Source organism: Lissotriton vulgaris, chromosome 4_1, assembly GCF_964263255.1.
Source record: "Lissotriton vulgaris chromosome 4_1, aLisVul1.2, whole genome shotgun sequence".
Taxonomy (NCBI): domain Eukaryota; kingdom Metazoa; phylum Chordata; class Amphibia; order Caudata; family Salamandridae; genus Lissotriton; species Lissotriton vulgaris.
Window position 1 is genome coordinate 1,080,191,300 of NC_141691.1, and position 22,327 is coordinate 1,080,213,626.

At 48.5% G+C, this 22,327-nt stretch overlaps 1 protein-coding gene across 1 annotated transcript in view; it reads left to right on the forward strand.

Moving 5' to 3' along the window:
- The window catches only part of TRIO (trio Rho guanine nucleotide exchange factor), a 5,246,815-nt gene that overhangs the window by 2,657,791 nt on the left and 2,566,697 nt on the right, over positions 1-22,327 (forward strand). The window contains exon 24 of the mRNA XM_086965300.1: positions 955-1,021. Coding sequence (XP_086821426.1) covers positions 955-1,021 — 67 coding nt within the window. The remainder of the gene's footprint in view (positions 1-954; positions 1,022-22,327) is intronic.

A 22,327-nucleotide genomic window follows, 5' to 3' on the forward strand; every position in this document is an offset into this window, starting at 1 on the left:
ATTGCCCTGGTGTGAATGTCCTGCTAACCTGCCCATACACCCTTGATACTGAAACCCTTCACATATTGTTCACACTGCACTCAAGTATTTTATATTCATCCATATAATGACATTCAATGTTCAGGCATCCTATTTATCACACAACTACACTAAAACAAGAGAATAGCACAACTCTGAACTGCTCACCCAACATCAAAATACTACCTATGTTGGCAACATGACAGACAGACTTTTCCATCCATGCTTTCGCAAGGGGTAGCATGCTATCCGTCCGCAAGTATGCCTCGGTCCCACTTCAGGACTATAATGCTTTATGGTAATGGTACTACAATACAATACAGTGGTGTCTACCACACAGTGTAAGGATGTATCAGAGCGTTTTGAGGCTGCTGTGGCAGGAATAGTCCATCTTTCAAATTCGATTGTACATTTTTAAATATGTGTATAAACCCTTTCCAGAGCAGCATAGCAATGTGATTGGTAATATTGTGCAAGGCACCCTCCACTGAAAGATTTTTAGTAAAATGAAAGAAGCTAGGAAGTCATGACTGGGCCAGCTGCTGAAGTTGCACCCCTTTATAAAATCCAATGGACGAGATAAACAAGATAACTGGCCTCCTATGTATAGTATTCAATGAGATGTTCTTTCTGTATATTAAGATATCACTGAATTTTGGATTCCAATCAATGTGCCTCCAACTATTCATAACAGAAGCATTTTTAACTTGAGGTATGACTGACAGCCGTGTGACTTAGCTAAGAGGTCTAATTTTTGATTATCAGTGCTACTATTTTATAGCCTTTTAACTTAGAGCGTAGGAACCACTTGGTTAAGAGTTATAATTCTGAAAGGGTCATTCCACGTTAGAGACCTGAATGTTAACAGTCTGTGAGTGACATCTACCATTCCCATACAAATGACATTTTTTGTAAAATATTTTTGTCTTATTGTAGGTTCATCATGGCTGAATTGATTCAAACTGAAAAAGCCTATGTAAGAGATCTTCGGGAGTGCTTGGATGTAAGTTCAAATAAGATGTTTTGATTAAGATAGTGTTGGGGACACATATGAATGTGTTTTTTTCAGTTGTTGTTCACCTTCCTCGATCCAGTACATCCCAGTACGTGGAGAGTTCTATGATCCACAGTACATATGTCATCACAACAACAGCCTCTATATGCTTCATCACGAAAGTGAATTTTTCAAGGCTGTAAATGAGTTCAAAGTAGTAATTGTAAAACAGACAAAAACACAGGGATAATAGTAGCACAAAGTTGCATATATGTATACGAAGGAGATAGCATGACACTTGCTGCACTTGTGCTGGACAGGAGGTGAGAAAAGTAAGTACAAGTATTTGCAATGCAATAGGTCTCACATTACTGAACGCTTGAGTGGGAAACAGCGTTTATAACGCGGTCTTCACAACGTATGCCATTACAACACAGTCATTACAACGACCGTGTTGTTAGTACGCATACCATTACATCGCAAGTCATTAGTACGACTTGCTGTAGGGGGCGCAGTGGTGTTGGATTTAAATTCCAACACCTTCCCTGCTGTTGCTCAAACTGGAGTAGAAATAGTCAATAATACTATTCCCAAGTCCAGCGTGCCCCCTGCAGCAAGTCATAGTAATGACTTGCGATGTAATTGTGTGCGTTCTAACTATGCAGTCATTGTAACAACTGCATTCTAATTGCATGCAATGTATTTACATGTGTTGTAAGGGTATATATTCGTTTGACCTATTGGCGTTGCAAATAATAATGCAACGTCAATAGCTCTACCTTTCAGAAATGCAAGACCTATTACGTTGCAAATGCTTGTTCTCTTCCTCGCGCTCTCTCTCTCTCTCTGTCTCTCTGTATTTCATTCTTGAAGACCAGGATAACGAAAGGAAGAGTTTATTGTTATGAAGATAGGTAAACTAGAGACATGAAGCACTTTTAAGCAAAATGAATGTAAAGATGTATGAAAGCCTAGAGATCAGTGGTAAAAAAAGGAAAGGAATTAAAAAATAAATACAAATAAAGACCCTGTAGGAAAGAGCATGAGGAAGGGCATCTAGAAGAAGCCGGGGTAGCCGACACAGCTTGCTGGGGGGGTGCGGGGAAGGGGGGCTCGCGGGGGTGCTAAAAAAGAAAAGTACCTTGCCACCGCTGGGTCCAGTGTCTTCTCTCCTGCTCGACTGTGTCAGACTCAAGGTCAGAACAGGAAGCAGGCAGCCAGGCTCCCACCCCATAGCCAATCCCAACGCTCCAATTGAGCACTTTGTTTGGTCTGAGCGCTCAGCCAGGGGCTGTGGGGCTGGGCTGTAAGGCAGCCAGCATGGATAACAGGGGAGTGCGCATGACTGTTTTGGGCGGTCGGAGAGGGCCGAGCAAACAGTCATTGTGCACAGGAGTGTCTACCACTCCTCCCCTGCAGCTCCACCCAACCACCTCACAAACTACTGCAGCAGGAGGAACATTTTAAATGCTAATAACATTCCGTTATCATTTCCTTTCTTTGCTGCTCCTGGTAGTGGGGTGACACTCCTCCGCCTTTTTCGAGGAGCCGCCACTGAGAATAAGACAAGCAGGCTCTGAGGGAATTATGAAAACTAAAAGCTGAAGCAGGTGGAAGAAGTATAGGGCAAGGAATCAAAGTAAACCAGAAGAGAGCAGCAACACAGATGGTGAATGAAGAGTGGTAAACATTAATTTTACTCTGTCTTATTTATAGGCACATGCGCCAGACTTCATAATCACGACTGCTGTGAAATAAGTAAAATGTTCTAGCGTTGGTTAAACATAGAGACAGGAAAAGCAAACATGCAACAGTATATAAGAAAAGCAGTGAGCTTGAAAAGTCAGAACAGGGAATAGCCTAGGGCAAGTCTGCAGGGTGCAATGCAAGGAATAACCATCATAAAGCTGTTCAAAAGTTATCAAAAAATTGGTCGAGGGGGGGCGTGTCCAAGATGGCGGCGTGATCGGACGCATGTCTCCGGAGCTCCCTGCCCGATCCCGCCAACACGCCGTAAATTTCGCCTGAATCTCTCCCCAGAAACCGGGGTCCAGCACAGGGAAGCGTGCTGCACAGCTGTGGTGACCTCGGAGTGAAGCAGGCGCCCCGAGTGCTGTCATCGGGGAACCGAAAGGAGAATTGGCGCCCAGAGGTCTGTAGCTGCGTCCGCACCCGGGACGGGTGTCACTGCCCTGCGATCCCCGAGTCAGATTGACCGAGCCCACGGCGCCGGGGTGGATCGGCATAGTCCGTGACCCCCGCCGTTGCTGCTGGAGCTGTGGGGCTCGGAAACGACGCATCGCCAACCCAAAGACCCGGCCGGTGCGCAGGAGGACCCAGCCGACGGTCGCAAAACTCGAGGCCTCGGCTCCGGGCCTACCAGGGAGACACGGACGCCTAACAACACAGGCTGGGCAGAGCAACAAGGCGCGGGCTGAGCAGGCCCTGTCGAGGGAGTGATCTGATCTGCGCCTCCAGCCGGCTACATCCGAGGGGGCAAGAGGAGACACACTGCCGCCCTGCGACCCGGCCGGTGACCAGGTGAGACCCGGCCGGCGTTTGCGAAAATTGAGGTCCCGTCTCCGGGCCTGCGCGTCGAGCAACCTGCAATCTTAGGCCAGTCGAAGCTGCCCTGAGCAGACTAGGTGGGTCCAGTCAACAGCGGACTACATGACGTTGACCCCCCGCAGCCTCTGGAAGCCCCAAGGGTCTGGAACGGCCGCAGCACGTTGAGTGGAGCCGGCGCTGGAGGGGCCTAGTGGGCCACGATCCCGAAGCACGCAGCAAACACACAGGTGAGGAGAGCAGAGGAGGGCGCAAGGGAAGGCTCGGGGGGCACAATCGAGCCCCCGGCGGAGGGCTGGCTGGGGAAGCCGACACTGCACTGCGGGAGCGGCTGGTCTGGGCACGTTCTGTGGGGACGGTGGAGCCGCACTTCATAAGCCTCGTTACACTGAACTGCGCGGCGACCCAGTGAGGGACGGCTAGCTGCCTGGAACAGACCTACTTCACTGCCCTCCTGGTTGGTTGGTGCGCAGATTGCCGCATTCGTCCTGGCCCCGGGTAAACTGGACTGCGCTGGTGGGCTTCCCACTCAAACAAGCTACATCTCCATCCCCCTGCATCTATCACAGGTCCCGGGACCCGCCACTTGCAGGTATCCTACGCTACCCACACTATGGCGGCACAGAGGGGGAGAGGGGGCCCCAGACGCTCCCTGAATTACTGGCTAAATCGCAGCCCAAACTTAGCAAAGATCCGCCATCCCCGGGGACCGGGAAACCACCGCCGACAACAACGGACGACCAAGTGCCCATCACCAGATCCTTCCTAGAAACATTGTTTAACTCGCTCAGGGAAGACTTCAAATCCTTAAAGCAGGACGTTGCGGGTGAGGTCAGAGAGCTTCGACGCGACGTGGAGGACCTAGGTGACCGCGAGGTCGCTATCGAGGAGGCTGACCAAACTAGAGGTAACGAAATTGAACAGCTCCAGCAAGAAGTCCTGCGACTCACTGACCAATAGTTGGACCTCCAGGCCCACTCAGAGGACCTTGAAAACCGTTCCCGTCGAAACAACATATGGGTCCGGGGGGTCCCTCAGAAAGAGGAGGGGACTGATGTCACCGCATACATGCAGGCCCTCTTCAGGAGTGTTTTGGGGGAACCGGCGGACTTCACCATTCGCATTGATAGGGCGCACAGGGTGGGGCTGCCTCATAAGGCCCCGGCCCAGCCACCGGACATCCTGGCGTTCCTCCCAGATTTTCCGTTAAAAGAGCGGATTCTCAGAGAAGCTCGGCGAGCCCAGTCTCTTCAGTTTCAGGGTCATCCCATCGTCCTGTACCAGGATCTCTCATCCATCACTCTCCAGAAGAGGAAGGAATTCAAACAAGTAACGGACTTCCTAAGGCAGAAAGAGATCCCCTACTCATGGGGGCACCCATTTCGGATTATATTCAGGTGGAATGGACGGCTACATCAGCTGCGGTCACTCAAAGACACCTGTGCACTCCTGGGTCTGGACCAGGTCGATACTGAACCAGTGTTTCGGAACTCACAAGGATCATCCAAGGGGGCCTGGCAGACTGTAAATTATAAACGATCCTCACCTCATCGCCTTAAACCGGATGCCTCTGTCATCTCCCGAGAGCGTGAAACAGCGGTGGCGGAGGTAGCCAAAGAAACTTCTCCCCCAGAGCAATAGACACATCTACAAAGGAGATTCCGTATTGCACACGCTCTGCTTCTGCGGCGGGTGGGTCGGGCGGGGAGACCGGAGAGACCGCCGTCGGAGATGACCCCTTCAGTATTTTCTACCACGATCCTGTGTGGAAAAACAGGATTGGGACTATGCAGTTCTAGGGTGTTGGGGCTGGGGGGGGGGGGGGTAGTTGCAGAGCCTCCGCTCACAATAACTGTAGCTTATGTATGCAAAGATGCAGAAAATGGTGGCTTTGGGTTGTTTTGGAGGGGCTTGTTGGGCTAGGGGGGGTTCGAGAGTGGTACCAGTGTGCCAGACTAGATCTATCATTGGGTGGGGGGATACATCACTACTGTGCCAATTCCGAGGTTTGTCACTCGTTTGCTTACAGGGTAAAGGAATGGACCTGCAAGGTTGCCAGGAGACACACGGCCTAAGACCTGCTACCGCACGGCTCTGTAACATGCCGGAAGCCCACTCTGCGCTGCGCTACATGCCCTCTGCACCATGACAGAAATTACCCTTAAGATATTAACACTTAACGTGAAAGGGATGAATAACCCAATTAAGAGAAGAGCTGTTATCTCCTACTTGGAGCACTCTGTAGCAGATATCTGCTTACTACAGGAGACTCACCTCCTGCAAAAAGATTGGCATAGGATGCGCTCCCGCGCCTTCCCACAACAGTTTTTCTCCTCCCTCCCAACGAAAACCGCTGGGGTTGCGATTTTAATATCTAGAAATTTCCAGGGGAGGGTGGGAAACAAGGTGGGGGAGATCAAGGGTCGTCTCTTGGTGCATACATTTCAGTTAGGTGATACGCACTTTACGATTGGCTCCCTTTATGCCCCAAACACAGGACAGGAGGTCTTCCTAAAAGGCGCAATCTCAGAAGCGCTTCAGACCCCACACGCACCCCTACTGCTAGGCGGAGATCTCAACGTCGTTACGGACACACATGCTGACAGATCGGGGCACCGCTATGGAGGGACTGGTGCTCTCTCACCCAATGGTCATGAATGGCTTAAAGATAGGGATTTAGTAGACCTCTGGAGAGCCAAACACCCGAACACTTCGCAATTCACATTCTACTCGCATGTGCACCATACATATGCCAGACTCGATCACTTCATAGGTTCCTCGGATTTCCTCAAGAATCTTGGGGAGGTCACCATAGTACCGGCAGCCATCTCTGACCATGACGCAGTAGAGCTCTCACTCACACTTCGAGCGGCCCGCCGTCCCCGAGGCCCGTGGCGCCTCCGCGAAACCTTGCTGCAACGGGCTGACGTCACTAAACGGATCAGTGAGTGCATCACTACCTACTTGACCACCAACGACACGCCCGAAATCTCCGTGACAGCCCTCTGGGGCGCCCTGAAATCGGTTACTCGAGGTGAACTCATTGCCATAGCAGCAGCCGAGGCCAAGGACCGCAAAAGTAAAAGGGATGACCTCACGGCGCGCGTCGCGGAGCTGGAGCGGGTTCATAGCCGTACCTGTGCCCCACGCGTGTGGAAGCAGTTGAAAGCAGCTCGGGCCCAGTTAGCTAGTCTAGACACAGATAGGGCAGAATTTGCGGCTCTCCATCTCCGACATACTTACTATGTCGGGGGTAATAGAGCAGGCCGCTTACTGGCCAGCGCTCTGAAGGTCAAGACCCAACGGGCTAAGATCAATGGTCTCGTGGGCGACAACGGGGCGGTGCTCACTGACGACACTCAGGTAGCCGAGGTGTTCCGCTCCTACTATGCTTCACTGTATGGGGAGGAGGAGACTTCTTCGGAGGACATCGAGGCCTACCTGGCCACGACGGCTCTCACCGAGATCTCCAAGACTAACGTGGATGCTCTAGACGCCCCTATCCGCCAAGATGAGGTTCTGGCGGCCATATCCCGACTTCGTCCGCTCAAATCCCCAGGGCCAGATGGCTTCTCAGCAAGTTTTTATAAACTCTTTAGTCGGCAGTCGGCCCCAGTGCTCACCCGCCTTTTCAATTCCTTTGAGGGATTGGGCACCATACCTCCGGATATGCTGGCCGCGGAGGTGGTGGTGCTGCCAAAACCCGGTAAGAAACCCACGCACTGCTCTGCATTCCGCCCTATTTCATTATTGAATCTTGACTTAAAGCTCTTTACAGGCATTCTTGCCGCGCGCCTTGGCCCGTGCCTTCCTGGAATTTTGGAGCCCGATCAATCAGGCTTTGTGCCCAACCAACAGAGCAGCGACAACACCAAGAGGGTACTTCACCTCATCGATAAGTCGCATTTTCAAGCCTCGGACTCTGCGTTGCTCGCTATCGACGCAGAGAAGGCGTTTGATCGCGTGAACTGGAATTACTTACAACAAGTTCTGCGTCGCTTTGGCCTGGGCAACCGCTTCTGCTCTCGCATAGCAAGCTGTTACCATCACCCGCAAGCTAGGGTCCGCCTGGGAGGTTTGCGCTCAAATCCATTCGAAATCCAGCGCGGCACCAGGCAGGGGTGTCCTCTCTCCCCCCTTCTCTTTGCCATGTATATAGAGCCGTTAGCGCAGAAGGTCCGAGATAACCCAAGGATTAAGGGTGTCGACTTCGGGCGCGAACCCCATACTATCAGTCTATATGCGGACGACGTCATTGCTGCCTTGGACCACCCTAATAGCTCTATACCCGCCTTTATGGAAGAACTTGCCTCATTCGGAGCCGTTTCAGGGTTCCGAATTAACATAGATAAATCCTTGATTCTGCCACTGGGCAAAAATGTATGCTCACGCGCCCCTGCCGTTGGTCAGGGGAGCGGTCTGCAGCTAGCTACCCAAGTACCGTACTTGGGGATTACTCTAACTCCCTCGACGGACCTCACGGTGTCAACTAATTATAACACTCTCATCACCCAGATCCAAACGGACCTGGCGCGATGGTCCAAACAGCCTCTTTCCCTGCTGGGGAGGGTAGCGGCGGTGAAAATGTCGATCCTGCCACGGATCCTATATCTGTTTCAAACCATCCCAGTTATGCCCCCGGCAGGTATTCTAAAAACCCTACAGGACACCCTGTTTGCCTTTGCCTGGGAGGGAAAACGTGCACCGATCCACAAACTTCTGGCGTACAGGAGCATGGACGAAGGCGGTCTCGGTGTCCCAAACCTGATACGATATTTCCAAGCATCTCAACTCCGGTACCTAGTAGAATGGTACAGACCTGAGTCAGAGAAGAGATGGCTCTTCCAGGATAGGGCCATGGCACGGACACCACTTTGGAGGATTCCGTTCCTCGCTAGGCAACATAGGCCGAGGTACATGTTGAGGTCTCCTATCACACGCACGACTATAAAGATATGGGATAGGGTGGCACACAAACAGGTTAACAACCTTTCCCTCCCCATTCACTCCCATATTAGATAACCCTGATTTCCCTCCGGGTGATGGCGCAGGCGCATTCCTACAATGGCGAGACACGGCATGCCGTGCCGCGGGCGACCTTTTTGACCTACAGGGTTTTCTTCCTTTCGCAGACATTAAACAAGGGGTATGGCATAGAGAACCCTCATTTTTTCCAATACCTTCAACTTAGAGACTGACTCACTGACCCGGACATCGCTGCGTTGGTGAGTCGCCCCATGTCGACCTTCGAAAAATGGCTACTTACTAAGGATACGGATGAAGACCTCATCTCAGAACTCTACAAAATGCTCACTCCACCACACACCCCGGTTAAAACACCAAGCCAGAAGCGTTGGGAGGCTGAATTGGGCAGGGCCTTGACATTTAAAGAATGGGGCTACGTCTACTACAGGGCCTCACATACCACACGTAATACAAAGGCGAGGGAAGCAGCAGTGAAATTGGCTATGTACTGGCACCTCACCCCAGTCCGACTACACAAAGGGAACCGGGCGCGCAGCGAGCTTTGCTGGAAGGGATGTGGGGAAAAGGGCACTAATGCTCGGAACTCGGAGACTACTGGAAGGTGGTCCTGGGCGATATAGAGTCCACCTTTGAGACTGAAATCCTGAGATTCCCTGCATATGCTCTGCTGGGTCTACCTAACGCACCACCCTTCCCCTTGAAGTCGCTGCGGGGTCTTCAAATGGGCATTGCCATACAGGCAGCCACGCAGCACATATTATCACTGTGGGGTTCCACAACTAAACCTACACACGGGGTGGCTCCACAAGCTTTGGTTTACACTTGGGATGGAGCGCATTCAAGCCATGCTCACCAACTCAACCGATGCCTTTCGGAAAACGTGGCTTCCCTTACTGACCCTCCTGTCCAAGGAGTTCAACGAAGTCACATGCCCCAAATATCTTAGGATTCTACGTCTTACCAATGCCACCTGTGACCCTCAGTGATTTCCCGGACAGGCACACTAAACCCTTCTGGCACGTTGATGGACCTCTTGGCACTTCAGGGCACACTGGTCGGGGCGGGGGAGGGGGGGCTCAGGGGAGGGTGGGCTGGGAGTTACTGGTTGTTACTGTTCTTCTCACGTCATTTTATTGCACTGCAGGTCTTTTGCACTCACGACGTCCTAATGTCCCTTTGGCATATCTTCCTCGCTTTGCTACTTAATGCTAGGGAAGACATGCTTGTCTGTCCCGTCCGCTATTTATGCATACTGTCTGTACAACTTGCTGAGATGTCTCAATATATGCCTGCTGGAAAATTCAATAAAATACATTTGAAACTAAAAAATTGGTCGAAAACCGGAAGGAAATATCCTAGATGCTACTTTATTGCAAAGTTTATGGAAAATTGAGAACGTACTCATTGCAATAAAGACGATCCACCTGTATAAGAAAGGTTTCGTAAATGGCTGTCTTTGCTGGGATCACAGGGGAGCTTCTCACTGCCCTTACCTCTTTGAGTGGCACAATGGCTCCTCCAATTTCTGGGTGCTTCAGATGATTTTCTGTAAAGGTCTTGCAAAATCTGTGCAAAGTAGCTGACACATTCTTGTCTGTCAGCAGAAGAAGATGACCACTGTGTGCCGTTCACACTTATTCTCAGAGCCTGGGTGCAGCAAGAACTAGACTTTCTTCAGTAGTGTGCCACATAAATAAAGAACGCTGAGTACCAGACAATGGCTGCTTCACACCTTCATTTACAGAATGCGCTCCTCGCCCCACTCCAAAGTAATACAGAGGACAAACAACTTTTTTCCTATTTATTCACTGTTGTACCAATGCGTGCAGCCATGTGAGAAGTTGGCCTGATGTATGATGTTTCCAATTCTGGTACCACCTTGTATCAGTCCAAACAATCCCTTATGGTGTTTGGTTGTAAGTCAACCTTATAGACAAGCTATCCTAAGGGTAGCATGGACTAAGCAACCTTAAAGGCTCAACTCAAGAGGTCTTGTTAAGCAAGCTGTTTTACCAATCACAATCCTGTAATATCAAATGAAAGGACACCACACAAGTATATATTATAAAAATATATGTATTTATTACTAGAATAATCCTCTGTACTCTTTATGAGTGCAGAGGCACAAGCGTTTAAACAAAAGCACAGTTAAACATATAAAAGTTGCACAATTATGGATGAGGCCCAGGGGCCACGCAAACCATATATTAAAAAAGTGGTATAAGAGATACCAATCGAACAGTGGTTAGGCCTAGGGCATAGGGAATCGCTGGGAGCAGTCGGGACTAGCAATGCTGAAGTCGGGAAAAGCCCGCGGGATTCGGGTGCAGCGCTTAAAGCACACACATGCACCAATGCAAAGTCAATGGTGCGTAAAAGTTATAAAGTTACTGTAAAAGGAGACTTCTGCTCAACCTAGGACGAAACTTTAGACACATACACTAGAGGTGTGTACCACTGTAGGAACACCGGCGTTGCTAAGTTACCTCACCCACAGGAAGCGTGTGCACAGGTGCGAAGTAGTGTCGGGTTTTGTCACCCAGGTTGCTGGTGCTTGGAGCTGAAGATGCTGCAGGCGTCGAGAGGAGAAGTGTCGGGTGTGATCCAAGGGTGGATCGAAGATAAAGATGATCTGAAAGCAGAGGGGACAGAGTCTGGGTCACTCAGCAGTGACCAGGGTGGAACCAGGAAGGCACCAGGCAATGTCGGGCGCTTTCAGGTCGCTGTCGTGAAGCTTCTCTCCGCTGCCACGTGGACTCTGGGGCACCGAGGATGTCCAGGAGTGGATCACGAGCTGTCCCACGAAGGCTCTCGCTGTCGGCGGTGTCGGCTTCCGGATTGGAGCAAACAACCCTTGGCAAGCGCAACCCACGCAGGATTCGAAGATGGCTTAATACTCGGACCAGGAGGGTCAGAGCGGGTGCTCCTTTTCAGGGGAGCGAGTGCAAGTCTGGAGCAACCAGATTCACGAGTAAGGTTTCAAGGTTTGTCGGCACAGGGGCCACTAGCCAACGGGCAAGTGACCAGGCCAACGCAATGAGCCAAAAGATGCAAGAGAGGCTCAGGGTTGGGGCTTCTCAAACCCCAATGCACAGCTTCGAGGGTGCCTTTGGAGCTGCACGGTCAGCGCCTCGTGGTCTTTCCAAGATGGCGGGCCCCACACTTCAGGTCGCCTCCACGGGTCTCAGCTCTGCAGGGACTGTGGATCGGGCTGTTAGAAGGCAGGCACGCTGGGTCTTGTCGAACGAGTTCGGGCGGGAACTGCAACAAAGCAAACGTCGAGGCGCTGGATGGTGCCTGTTTGCACAGGGTGGTCACTCCTTGACCACAAGGGAGATTCTTCAGTCTTCTACGTCGAGTAGGATGTCGAAGGGTCCAGTGTTTAGTTTCATAAGTTTCAGTCAGGATAATCTGAATGCTTGGGCATTGCTCCCACTCTTATACCAATCTGGTGGGCTGGATTACCTGCTAGGTCCCTCCTATGGGTGGGACCCAGGAAGGAGGTGGATACACCCCTTTCCCTTTGTCCAGGGTCGCGCTGGGACTGGGGCTGGTGAGCCCCAGAACCGGTTTGACTGGATTATGCAAGGGGAAGCCTTGTGCTCCCCAGGCAGTGTCTGGTTTCTTTCAAACCTCCCTGCTACAATCCACTATCTCCTGTCTGGAGTGGTGTAACACCTCCCCACGACAGGAAACCCTTTGTCCAGGCCTCCTCTGCCAATTTTCGGTCAGCAGCAGGAGGTCAGACTCGTGTCTGTGGCAGAAGCATCCATTTTGTGATGCTGAGGCTCTTTTAAAATCAACCGCGTTCTAGCAAAGTAACATGTCTTCTCCCTCTAGAGTGGTGGAATGCTATCCCCGTCGACAGGACTGTCGAGGGGATAGTATTCCAAATTGTATGACACCTTACACGACATGTTTTGATAAAGCCAAACCAAAGTTAACATATAACCGTGATGGATTATAATGCACTTAAGAGTATATGGTATGGCAATATCCCAGAACAGCTAAGGGAACTGGTCCCGACAGCTGCAGACAGGCTCCGCTCATGCTAGAGCACCATCTCACATAAAACCAAGCACTCTGCCTCCAGGATTGTTAAGGCCTGCCCTAGGAGTGAATTATAGGTATATATGTGTCCAGATAGGTTTAGATATAGGCACACTATATCTAAGCAAGGGGTGATTACACCACCTTGCCCCAGCTGAGTGATCAGCCAGTTGTGTCAATTTTGGATAGCCAGCCAGCGGTGGCAAAAGATATGCTGCAGCCCCTGGTAGGCCTTGGATGTACCTATGCCCTGGGCACCTATAGTGCTCTGTACAGGGGCTGATAAGGTGACCCAAGCCAATTTTGTTATGCACCTAGGGTACATGGAATCCATTTTAAAGAGTGAGCAGATAGCCTGGGGCCCTGATTAGCAGGGAACCAGGCCAACTAAGTCGAAAACCAGCGAAACACAAGGCAAAAAATCTGGGGTAACCATAGTCAGGTATCCACCTTCCTACAAGCCATTACTGCAAAAGTCGATAAATTAACAAAAGTTATTTGTCCGCCGTATTTCTTTGGAGTGGGCAAGGCGTGCATTTTGTAAATAAAGCCGTGCGGCTGCCATTGCCTGCTACTCCAACAAAATGAAAGGCGTGCAGCAGCTATTGTTAAAGCGTGCCACGACACAGTAGCAGGAAACCATGTTGTGCATGCAATTGTGGAAAATCATTAAAAAATAGGCTCACAGACTGCAAATTAAACATACTGATTAACAACACAAGTAAGAGAGCCAGTCCTCATGGGAGTATACAAAATGAGAAAAGGTGGTACCCAGGAGGGACTACTAAGCCCAATCGTGAATCAAAAGCAACTATTTAGAAAGTACAGTAACAAGAGCCAATTGAAAAAATGGGCGGGAAACAGGCAGAGCTTCAAGTCCATTCTTGAATACAGCATGTCTTGAAGAGACAGCGCAAGCGATGCCTAGACAAAGACCTAAAAAGGAATTAGTTACTTACCTGTACACTATAGTTCTCCAGTATTATCTTTCATAGATTCACATGCTTGTATCTTCCCCGTCGTCATGGTGGGAGTCTCACGGTAACAGAATGACCAAGCAGTATCATAGAGAAGAAAACTGCATAGAAAATCCCCATAGGGACTATAGTATTTGGTAACCAGACCATCTCCTTGTTTGGTCCAAAAGTCAGCCAATCAGCATCGCTGCCCTGCCCTCACACTCCCCAGCAGAAGCTTCCTGCCTCAGATTTCCGTCCCAGAGTGAGAGACATGGATAAATACAGAGAAACAGGTTCTGCCTGAGAAACGGGGAGGCGGGCGGGCGCATGTGAATCTATGAAAGATAATACTGGAGAACTATAGTGTACAGGTAAGTAACTAATTCCTTCTCCAGTATTACATCTTTCATAGATTCACATGCTTGTATCAGAGTAGTAAGCAGTGCTCACAAAATTTGCAGCGTTTCCAGGACAGAACCCAGAAGGAAGCTCTGCAGCAAAGCAATGATAGAACAATACATATCAATATAATACTATATGTGCATATATATATATATATGTACAAACATAAATCAAAGTACTGCATAGAAAAATAATCAGACAATCAAATCATACCTTACTGAAATAGGCGTTTCAGAACAGCTTGTCCCACTGCCGTGTCCTCGTTCCACGCAGTGTCTAGACAGTAGTGCCTTGTAAATGAATGCACGCTCTTCCACGTCGCTGCTCTGCAGATGTCGGGCAGCGACACTCCTGTGAACAAGGCCATTGAAGTCGCCATCTTCCTTGTGGAATGTGCATTCACTTTAGAACAGAGCGGCTTTCCCGCTTTCTCATGACATTTCAGGATAGCTGATGAAATCCATCTGGCAATACTCAGTCTGGACAGAGGAAGGCCTTTCCTTTGACCTTCGAAAGCAATAAATAATTGTTTGGATTTGCGGAATGTCCTTGTCCGTTCAATGTAGAACTTCAAGCATCTAGAGATGTCCAGAGAGTGCAATGCCCTTTCTGCTTCCGATGAGGGATTGCTGAAAAAGGTAGGCAAAATGATAGCCTCATTGAGGTGAAAAGACGTAGGAACTTTGGGAATAAAAGTTGGATTTGTCCTTAATATAACCCTGTCCTTGCGAAATTGTAAGAAGGGCTCTTCCACTGAAAAGGCCTGAATTTCGCTAACCCTCCTTGCTGATGTCAGTGCAAGCAGTAGGGCTGTCTTCCAAGATAGGAACTGTAAGTCTGCTTTGTGTATAGGCTCGAAAGGTGGCCTCATAAGTTGTGACAGGACTGTATTGAGGTGCCACGGCACTGGTGGACGCCGGATGGGTGGAAAAACTCTAAAAAGTCCTTTGATAAATTCCTTTATTATCCTGGAAGACCAGAGAGATGGCTCGTTTGGCTTCCTCCTGAAACGTGATATTGCTGCTAAGTGCACCTTCACCGAGGCATGCGACAGACCTGCCTTAGATAGCGACAGCAGGTAAGGTAGAATACCTTCGGGGTGTACTGCAAAAGGATGTAAGTTTTGACTGTCGCACCAGTGGCAGAAACGGGTCCATTTCGCTGCATATGTCTTGTTTGTTGACATAGCTCTGGCTTGCGAGAGAATATGCCTGCATTCCTGCGTAATGTCTAGGTTTTGGAATTCCCGCTCATGAGGTTCCATGCTGACAATTTTAGTGATTGCAGATCCGGATGCAGAATCTGACCGTCTTTCATGGAGATGAGGTTCTGGAATGTCGGAAGCTGGATCTTGCTGCCCTTCGACATCTGAAGTAGTTCTGAAAACCACGCCTGCCTCGGCCAGGCTGGTGCTATCAGTATGACATGGCACGGTTCCAATCTCATCTTGCGAAGTACTCGCGGTATTAATGGAAACGGAGGGAACGCGTAGGCAAACCTTCCTGTCCAGTCCATGTGGAATGCATTGCCCTTGGATCCTTGCTGATGGTACCTGGACGCAAACTGAACGCACTTTGAATTGTTTCTGGTTGCGAACAAGTCTAATGTGGGAGTGCCCCACCTTTGAAACAGGTTGTGAAGCTGAGTGTCGTGCAGTTCCCACTTGTGCGTCACATTGGAAGTGCGACTCAGGGCATCTGCCCGTTTGTTGAGTTCTCCCTGTATATGTTGTACTTGAATTGAAATGCCGTGGTTTATCAGCCATTTCCAGATTCTTTGCGCCAATGTCGACAGCTGTTTGGATCTTGTTCCACCCTGTTTTAGCAAGTAAAACATAGTTGTGGTGCTGTCCGTTTGGATAAGTACCGACGATTGGCGTATCCTGGGAAGGAATGCTTGAAGCCCCAGAAACACCGCTTTGAGCTCCAACATGTTTATGTGAAGCTGTGCTTCCCAGTCTGACCAAAGGCCCTGAATCCCCAGCTCCTGAAGATGCGCACCCCATCCTTTCAGCGAAGCGTCCGTTGTCATCACGTAGTCGTGATCTTGAGGAACAAAGTTCAAGCCCTGGTCCAAGTTCTTCTGAACCTTCCACCATGACATGGCCACCTTCATACGGTTCGTGATGGTAATCCGATCCTCGAAGGTTCCTTTAGACTGAACCCACTGCTCGTCCAGTTGTTCCTGCAAAGGCCTCATTCGAAGACGGCAATTTGGTACCAGTGGGATGCAGGATGATATCATCCCCAACATGGACTTGTACACTCTCACCGAAGTGGACCTTTTTGTCTGAAGTGACGCCGTTAGACCCATTATCTTTCTCATTCGGTCTTCGGAAGAATAGGCCTTCACTGCTCTGGTGCATATCCATGCCCCTAAGAATTGGATGCCCTGGGCCGGAGTCAGCGAGGATTTCTCCAAGTTGGTCCGTAGTCCCAAGCGCTGAAATAACCGGATGCAGCACTGAAGAGATCTTGTTGCCTCTCTGAATGATGGACCTGTCACCAGCCAGTCGTCCAGATATGGGTAAATGTAATGCCCTTGCAATCTTAAGTGGGCCGCCACTGGGGCCATGCATTTGGTGAACACTCTCGGGGCCGATTTGAGGCCGAATGGCAGGACTTTGAATTGAAAGTGGCGACTCTCCACGATGAATCTTAAATATTTCCTGTGCTTCCGATGAATGGGAATATGGAAGTACGCATCCATGAAAGACGCCATGTAGTCTTTTTCCTTTATCATTTGAAGGATCTCTTGCAACGATAGCATTCTGAAGGGTATCTTCTGTATGTATTGATTCAGATCCCTCAAATCCAATACCTGTCTCCATTTCAGGGTTTGTTTCTTTTTGATGAGGAAGAAATGCGAATAGAAGCCTTTCCCTCTGAGATGTTGCGGCACTTCTTCTATGGCTCCCTTTTGCAGAAGCGAGTGTACTTCCTTCTGCATTTCCTGATGATGTTGGTTGAGCCTGAGCACTGGGGATGATCTGGTGGCATTTCTACAAATTCCAGAGTATGACCCCTGCTTATGACATCTAAAACCCATTTGTCCGATGTTATGGACATCCAGTTGTTGAAGTATTGAGACAGATAGTGGTCGTTTTCCGGGATCTGTTGTGTGGGGAGCGCCGGCCTGAAATCATTGACGTCTGTTAGACTGTTGATTCTTTCCTCTGGTGTTTGTTTTGCCCCTAGACTGCTGCTGGTAAGAGGAGTTGGAGGGCCTGTACTGGTTGTTGGCATTGTATTGTCGATATCCCTGTTGGCTATAAGGCTGATATCGATTGGACTGAAAAGAGGATCTTTGATTGAATTGACCTCTTGCACCCCTTTTACGAAAGGACTGAAACCTTCCCTGTTGAAGGGATCCCAGCGCTCTAGCTGTATCCGTGTCAGATTTTATGCCTTGCAACGCCTCGTCTATATGTTTCCCAAATAAATTTTCGCCATCAAAAGGCATATCGACAATCTTTGCCTGCACTTCCGGGCGAAACGATGTTGCTTTAAGCCAGCCTTGCCTGCGAAGCGAAACTGCCCCAGCCATCTGTCTGAAGGCCATAGACGAGACATCCATGGCAATGTCGATTGATTCTGCAGCAGACCTAGCTCCATCTTTAAGGATGGCCGCCGCTTCCTCCTTCCTATCTTCCGGTAGCGCAGATAGTATGGGTGCAAGATCGGACCACATTTGCCTGTTGAAACGGCTAATAAGGGCCATTGCATTGGCCGCTTTAATAGTAGAGGCTGCCATGACCGCAAACCTCTTACCGGCACCGTCCATTCTCCGTCCTTCCTTGTCTGGTGGCACCAAGGAAGTAGCCACCGGGCTTTTAGAATTCCTCTGCGCCGCCTGCGTCACAACTGACTCCGGTCTGGGGTGCCCTATAAGACAGGCTGCTGCAGACTCTGGCGCTCTGTACTATTTTTCAATCTGAGGAACAGAAACCGCTATGGAAGCCGGTGTTTTTAAAATCTTTAGGCCCTCTTCCCAGATATGAGGGATAATAGGTATTGAACGAACCGATCTTTTGGCATCGTCCTTGAAATCATACAAGAAACATTCCGTCTCTTGAACTTCCACATCCAAATTGAACCTTTTAGCCGCCTTCTCCATGATATCATGGAAACCTCCGATGTCTTGAGGAGGGGAGGTACACGGTAGTGGGATAGGTGACGGGGCCGATGGCAAAATGTATTCATTCCATTCCTGCCCCGAAGCATCATGAACAAGTTCTCCTTCTTCAGGTTGTTCATCCTCGTCGGATTCTGTTAGGTCATCCCTAATAGTAATTACTGGCGGTGATCTCACCACTTGTTCTTGTGAGGCAGAGCTTGTTTTTGGGGGCTGTGAAGAAGGCACCTGCGTAGATGGTTGAGAGATGTTTGCCTCTGGGAAACGACGGTAGGTTTATCATGAACCTAAGGTCAGATACAAGAGACACAGGTATGGAAACCGTCTCCTGCCGCTCTTCCTCGCGTGATTCCTCTTGTTGCTCCTCCTCCTCATTATAATCACCAGATTCTTGAAAAGACTCGTATCTGGAAGATTGAGGTCTGTCCTTGAAGGAATATACTTCCTCTTCGTCTGTGTCTTGGCTCTTTATCTGAAGCTGAGAAGGACTGTAGGCGGCACCTGAGGACTCCTCTCCATCTGAGTCCTGCTCTAACAATGAAGAAGGTGGTAAAGGCGAAATCTGTGTCCATGAAGTGAACTCCGCAGATTTGCTGATAGTCGCCGAACCCCTAGTTGACTGAAAAGACCTAATAGAGATCATGGTCTTCGATTGTGGCGATTTGAAAGCCTTCGCCGCTGACAGAATGATTTTCGTCGACGGTGCCGTCGACGGGACCATCGTCGACGGAGCCTTCGTCGACGGGACCATCGTCGACGGGGCCCCCGTCGACATCCTCGACGTCGAACCTGTCGTCGACGAAGTCGTCGTCAACGGTCTCTTCGTCGACAGTGAAATCTTACTCATAGACGTTGTTGTCGTCGACGTTGTCGACGTCGACGCAGCTTTAGATCCTATCGTCGACGAAGCCGTCGTCGTCGACGAAGTCGTCGTCGACGGAGCTGAAGTCTTCACCACAGATTTTGGAGCAGAAGCTAGGGAACTGGTCGATGGAGCAGACCCAGACCCTTTCAGACTTGACTGCTTCTTCAGAGGAGTAATAGGAAGAGATGATGTTGATTTCTCCTTTGATTTACTCTTTTAAGCCTCCACTTTCTCCTCAGAAACAGAGGCCTTTCTCTTCTTGGGTGTCATATGAGAAGATTCCTCCTCAGAATCTGAGCCTGTTGTGGCCTTCTTCTTCTGAAGCCATAACAGCAAGCGAGCCTCCCTGTCTCTAAGAGTTTTGACAGGGAAGGTTCTACAGTATTTACAATCCTTAGCCACATGTTTAGGATGAAGACAGTAGAGGCAGTCCTTGTGTGGGTCCTCAGAGTAGAGCCTGGCCTTCCCACAGGATCTGCAAGGCCTGAACAGCCTCTTTTTAGAGCTTTCAGCCATAATGAAGAAAATAGGTACACACAATACCTTAATCCAGAAGACAGGAAAAAAGATTCCAAAAGGTCAAAAGTTCACTCAGGAACAGTAAACTGAGCAGAGCTCAGGGAGACTCCTTTCTCACACGAAGGCGGTTGGAAATCTGAGGCAGGAAGATTCTGCTGGGGAGTGTGAGGGCAGGGCAGCGATGCTGGTTGGCTGACTTTTGGACCAAACAAGGAGATGGTCTGGTTACCAAATACTATAGTCCCTATGGGGATTTTCTATGCAGTTTTTTTCTCTATGATACTGCTTGGTCATTCTGTTACCGTGAGACTCCCACCATGACGACGGGGAAGATACAAGCATGTGAATCTATGAAAGATGTAATACTGGAGAAGAAGATTAACGCAACGTGACTTTCATAAGTGGTGGAGAAGAATAGGGTATATTAGCCGTTGAGTGTACCCATAGTTCACAACATGATATATACAAAACTGTGACCGAACGTGGAAGATGCCACCAGGTGGAGAGGAACCAGGTGAGGTGATTTTTCCTACACGCATATCTGAGACGCACTAACCTACCAATGAATTCTAATAGGCTCACAGTAAGATGGTCTCCAAAAGCAGGAAACCCATGGTAAGGTATTTCGTCTAGGTAAAAGAAATACTAGTTAGTTTGGTGTATTTGGAAGTCCAATACGTTAAATTCAACGTATATTGTGTCGAGACCAACCTGGAATGGTTGAAGGAACCCCATGCAGGAAAAGACTGCTGGTAATAATGAGCGTTTTTGGACCTGAGTTGGAGTAGTCAAAAGTGAGGGTATTTCGGAGAACTAACTGACTGAACTATATCGATATAAAGGACAGTATCAAAAGTTGTCATTATGTCTTCCTAACAAACCATAAATAAGAGTCAAATGAAGGAAAATGGAGTTTAAATCAGAGTCTAAATGGAAGAAATCAGGTTATCGTACATTAAGGTCCACTGCTCTGAGCGTGGGGATGGGACCTCTGTGGAATCATATTCTGTGTGTCAATGCGGCTCACTAGATCAAGGCAGGCTCAAATAAGCGCTGCGCTCCACCTTCTCTTTGTGGGATGACTAGGAACAATAAACACAAATATCTCAAGAAACAGAAGTTATCCATGTTATGGGACTCAACTGTTCTTAAAAGATTCATACAGGTTCCCTGAGGTCTCAGGTTAAATATATTTCTGTCCTCTGAACCTGGATACAGACCTGCTCACTGAATGGGAACATCTCTTATTGTCTACATCATTTGGTATGATGGTCATTCTAACCAAACACGCTAAGAAGAAGAGAGAGACACCCATACAGAAAATGGATAAGCTTGAAGAAGAATTGAAAGGTTTAAACTTACCTGAAGCGACAGATAAAAACTATAAGATCTTTAAGGATGTCCTTAATGCACATCAACTATAAATTAAGGACAAAAAGATGAGGAAACTCAAAAAGGACGAAAATGACTACCGTAGTGGTAGAGTTTTCATTTATGCTTGCAAATTTAATGAGGTTAAAACACGACCCAGCACCACTAGTGATAAGGCCAAGACAATGTCTGCTTCTACTTCAGCCAGTGAGTCCGATATTTCAAGTATCACTTGTGATGCAGTTGACTTACATAATAATATCCCCGTCACAGCGGGACCGTCTACCAGCCTGACTTCCTCCTCTTTTTTGTTGGAGCTGGAGAGTTTCAGAAAGGGGACGAGACAGAATTACAACAAACAAAACACAAGAAAGAAAAAAGATATAGGAATAGCAACATGAACAAACACAAAAGAATCAGATCAGCATCCTGCAGTCAGAAGAACTCAATGCAATTCCCAAAGCTAATGATGTATAAACATTTACCAACAATATCTCAGTTGTCAATTTGTCAAACTTTTTTGTCTAGTCTCTAAGCAAATGTTTTGAGTAGGGGTACAGGCTTTTGTCCAACTTCCATGCCTGGCTGCACATGGACACACAGATCTATACAAACAAACATCTTAAATAAATTAAAAAAAACATCTTGATGAGAAATCAAAATGTTCTACATCATCTGTGTTTTTCCCGCCTGAGATCTATTAAGGATGTGCATGACCTTCAACTACTACTTTCATTTGATGATGCTTGGTAGACCACCGTCCTCTATGCTAGATTTACTGTCTGACTTAGACAGTCCATCCAACCTAAATTTGGACAGTAGTCTTACATTGTACCTAGCTTGCCAATGGATAACACAATAGATGTCTTCCACAAGGCAGTAACACATGAACTCTACGTATTGAAAGGTAAGATATGTGGGCGGACATAAACCCTAGAGGGACAGCTTAAAAAGAGATGAACGTAGAGCACTTGACACACTATCCAGTGTACCCGCCATCATTATTAAGGAAGTGGACAAAGATGGGAACATTGTGGTGATGCAAGATGTAGACTACACAAAAGAAATTGTCAGACCGCTATCTGATGGGTTAGCATACACCAAACTTGGCAGTAACCCACTAAAGGATATAACTAAGAATACCATACTGAGACAAGCCTACTGGTGTGATTTATGTCTTATCACCGACATTGAATTTGAATGCATGTTTAACCCAGCACCACGGGCTCCATTTAAATACATATTTTGTAAGATACACAAATCAGGAGACTTTCTCCCTGGTAGGCCCATCATCTCAGGTATTGGTTCCCCAACTAAACGCATTTCCAAATACATTGATGTCTTCCTACAACCATTTTTATACAATCTACCATCTTACATATAAGATACCAATGACTTGTTGAATGAACTTGAGGACATAAACTGGGCGTGAACTTCAAATTTGTTACGCTTGACTTTAACTCG